Source organism: Ictidomys tridecemlineatus, chromosome 1 (assembly GCF_052094955.1).
Source record: "Ictidomys tridecemlineatus isolate mIctTri1 chromosome 1, mIctTri1.hap1, whole genome shotgun sequence".
Taxonomy (NCBI): domain Eukaryota; kingdom Metazoa; phylum Chordata; class Mammalia; order Rodentia; family Sciuridae; genus Ictidomys; species Ictidomys tridecemlineatus.
In genome coordinates, this window is record NC_135477.1 from 184,458,597 (window position 1) to 184,462,183 (window position 3,587).

The 3,587-nt window shown below is 38.9% G+C and overlaps 1 protein-coding gene across 1 annotated transcript; it reads right to left on the reverse strand.

The window, feature by feature from the left end:
• Window positions 1–2,364: 2,364 nt before the first annotated feature.
• On the reverse strand, window positions 2,365–3,291 carry LOC101959168 (olfactory receptor 14C36). The gene has a single exon (XM_005334137.1). The coding sequence runs from the start codon at window positions 3,289–3,291 to the stop codon at window positions 2,365–2,367; it is 927 nt and encodes a 308-aa protein (XP_005334194.1).
• Window positions 3,292–3,587: the final 296 nt, after the last annotated feature.

A 3,587-nucleotide genomic window follows, 5' to 3' on the forward strand; every position in this document is an offset into this window, starting at 1 on the left:
TCTGTAAATTCTTACTGAGAAATAGAATCAAGGGGCTGGGGCTAGGGCTCAGTGGTAGAGCACTTGCCTAGCATGAGTGAGGCCCTGGGTTCGATCATCAGTGCCACGTATAAATAAAGGTATTGGGTGCAACTACAACTAAAATACATATAAATATTTAAAGAAAGAAATAAAGAAAGAAAGCAGAATAAAAAACCAGAGTAACTTGAGCATTTGCTCAGGAAACTCATTTGATCCAGTAAGTCGGGGCCCATTGTGAGCTCATCAGCTGTCAGTCTGCTCCTAGGAACTGGCTCATCAAGCCATGCTGCTGAGACTTGCCCCTTGAACCCAAGAGTCCAAACTCAGTACCTATGCCTCTGTCACCCCAGTCTGAGCCTTCACATGGCCAATTTCACCAAGTCACAATGACATTACTTATCATTCTGTTTTGAATCATTTAACAGTAGACCACACTAGTAACTTCTTTCATATCCATGTCTGTAAAGGTGATATTGTCTCTTGATGCAGATAATTTAATAAATAACAAAAGAACAACATTAAATAGATTAAAACAATCCCTTATTTTATATGCAAAAGAAATATCTTAATAATTAGCTGCTGCTATTATCTATTTTTAACTGATGTTCTCTTTTTTTCTGTCCTTGGGAAGTTATCTTCATGGCTTTGTATAATTTGAAATTCAATATGGGATTCCATATAGTCTTTGTACCAATATTTAGTTATTCACATCTCCTTTGCAACCAGCTTTTTTTGGTATAAAACATTTTAAAATACAAGTTAAATATCCAATGACTTTCACCAAGATGGATGTCTCTCAATAGGACTGGTTTTATGCTATTTATTTATTTTTCTAAATTTATACATTAAAGTTAAACTTAATTGTCACCTCAACTCATGTAAGATTTTGAATGCCACTCATTAGAATTCAGTAGGTTATAGTTGTAAAGGTGGAGGTCACAGAAGTCATCTGTGGTGCTCTGAAGGGCCTTCTGCTCTAGCAGGGATCATTGGAGCAGGGAGACACAGTGGATGGAGCCTGTGTTCTGGTTGGATCCTGTTACAGCAGGTCAAGGCTTCCTGCTGATTGTCTGGGTGCTCATGGGTTCCTACTACAAGTATTCCCTTGTCTGCAAACTTTAAGAGATGCTGTTATTCATTATTCACATATATTTAGATTTTTGTATTTTCCTAGGTAATACATATATTTATAATTTTGTCCACTATTTTCTTATTAGTGAACTGGTGAAAAAATTGTTCTCAGAATTTGGAGTTTGATGCATTGCCTGCAATATATATGGACTCTTTTTTTATTTTGTTATATTAAAATTTCTAGATCCATTGACAGTGAGTATATGTCAGTTGCAATTAATAACTAGCAAAACACATTCCAGTTTGGCCACTAAAATATTTCAAAAGACATAAACTCTGTGAGAGGATGAATGACTGCAAAAAGGCATTAGAGGACATGTACAGATACAGGCTTACTTTACATACTTACAGAAATTTGATAGTTGACATAGGGGAGACACTTAGGTCAGATAATTAGTATCTATCATTTCATTTTTATAAGGCAAGACAAATGTCTTAAATATTAGAGAATTAAGTTACATGGGGGAGACAACAATCTTAATGCTCACCTATAACTTACCCCTAAGGTTTGGTCCCCATCTCTGGGTCAATCATGGACATAAAAAAGACTGGCATCCAACACGGCCTAGGAAGGCATTGTGGCTTCCCCAGGGGATGGATTTGACTGTCAGGACACAGGGGTTGGTAACCATGGGCCTCTGTTTACTTCATGGACAAGTATTTTCCTCTTTTTCTATGTTCCAGAAGGAGAGAAATGTTACTATGATTCCCTCTACACTTTTGGTTATAACTTCTTTAGGATTTGATTTTTGTGTTATTTCCAATGTATTTACATTCACACAATTGTGTATCATAGATCTTCTATATTTATTTCACACATCACTAAATGAAATCACTAAATATGATCAAATGATTTCAGGATGTTCTCATGATTGATTTGTAAGGTTTGCATCTGTGACTTTACTTGAAAAAAGTACTACAAACTATTCGATGAACCATAAACATATATAATCTCAAATGATTATAGCAAACAACTTGAATTATACTCATTTATAAAAGATGCATTTTAAAACATTATTCATTTTATGAAGAATAAATAGAAATGATGGTGTAAATTAAAATAAAAATTATTTTTTAAGTTGAAGTAACCAGGACCCAATAAGGTGACATTAGAGTAAGCAGTATAAATTCTGAAGCACAGCTATGAAGAGCATGATCTCGAATCAAAAACCCCAAACAAGGAAATTAGAATAGTACTGAAAAGCATCTTTATTATTTCCCTGAGAACAACTGTCTTTGCATTACTCTCCTCACAGCTTCCTTTACCTGTTTGTTCCTGAGACTGTAGATAAGAGGATTCAGGAAGGGAGGAACCATGGTGTAAAAGGCAGAGAGAACCATGTTCTGGAGGGTGTCAGAGGTTGCTGAGGACCTCAGGTACACACCTGCACCAGAACTAAGGAAGATGGACACCACGAGGACATGAGGGGTGCAGGTGGAGAAGGCCTTCCCTGATTCGGGAAATTTCAGCACAGCAGAAAATATGCGAATGTATGACATTGCAATAAGAGTAAAGCAACCATCACCAATTGCCACAACAGAGACAAAATGAAGGACCATGTTGCTGGTGGTGTCAGAGCAGGACAGCCTCAGCAGAGAGGGGACATCACAGAAGAACTGGTGGACCACGTTTGACTGACAGAAGGACATCCTGAATGTGTTTCCAGTGTGAACATCTGCATACAGCAGACCACTGACCAGGGTGGCCAGGGTCATGTGGACACAAATCTGAGGATTCATGATGAGTGGGTACTGGAGGGGCTGGCAGATGGCCACATAGCAGTCCCAGGCCATGATGGTGAGAAACAGAAGTTCAACACATGCACAAAAAAGGACCAAGAAGATCTGGGTTGTACAGCCAGCCACTGAAATGGCTCTGTTGCCAGTGAGAGAGTTGACACAGGCATTGGGAACAGTGATGGAAATGTAGCACATATCCAAAATGGACAGGTTCCTGAGGAAGAAGTACATGGGTGTGTGCATGTTCTGGTCAGCAGTGGTGACAGTGACGATGAGAAGATTCCCTAACAAGGTACCAAGGTAGGTCATTGAGAATATTGTGAAATAGAGGAAACTCATATTCCAGCCATCAGGAGAGCCCAGGAGGAGAAATTCAGTTACCATGGTGGCATTGGCCATTTACTGGAAATTCAGGTTGACTGGGATGATAAAGAGATAAAAGTGGAAAGAAAACAGATTCAATGCAATTACTTTATATATTCATATGCACCATTTTTTTTCTTGTATTTTGGAGTTAGATTCCCTGCAAAGGAAGGTCACTCTTGTTTTTCTGATATGTTTATTCATTTCTGAGCAGAGTGCACCTCCCAGTTCAGGTGTGGATGTCTGCAGCCCAGGGTCTGGGTGTGACCTGTAGGGCTTGTGTTCAGTTCCTCCTGATGACAGGCCTCCCCTGACCTCCTGATACTCCATGC

Excerpts from the sequence above, each read along its gene's own strand:
- LOC101959168 (XM_005334137.1), bottom strand. The coding sequence starts at position 3,291 with ATGGCCAATGCCACCATGGTAACTGAATTTCTCCTCCTGGGCTCTCCT.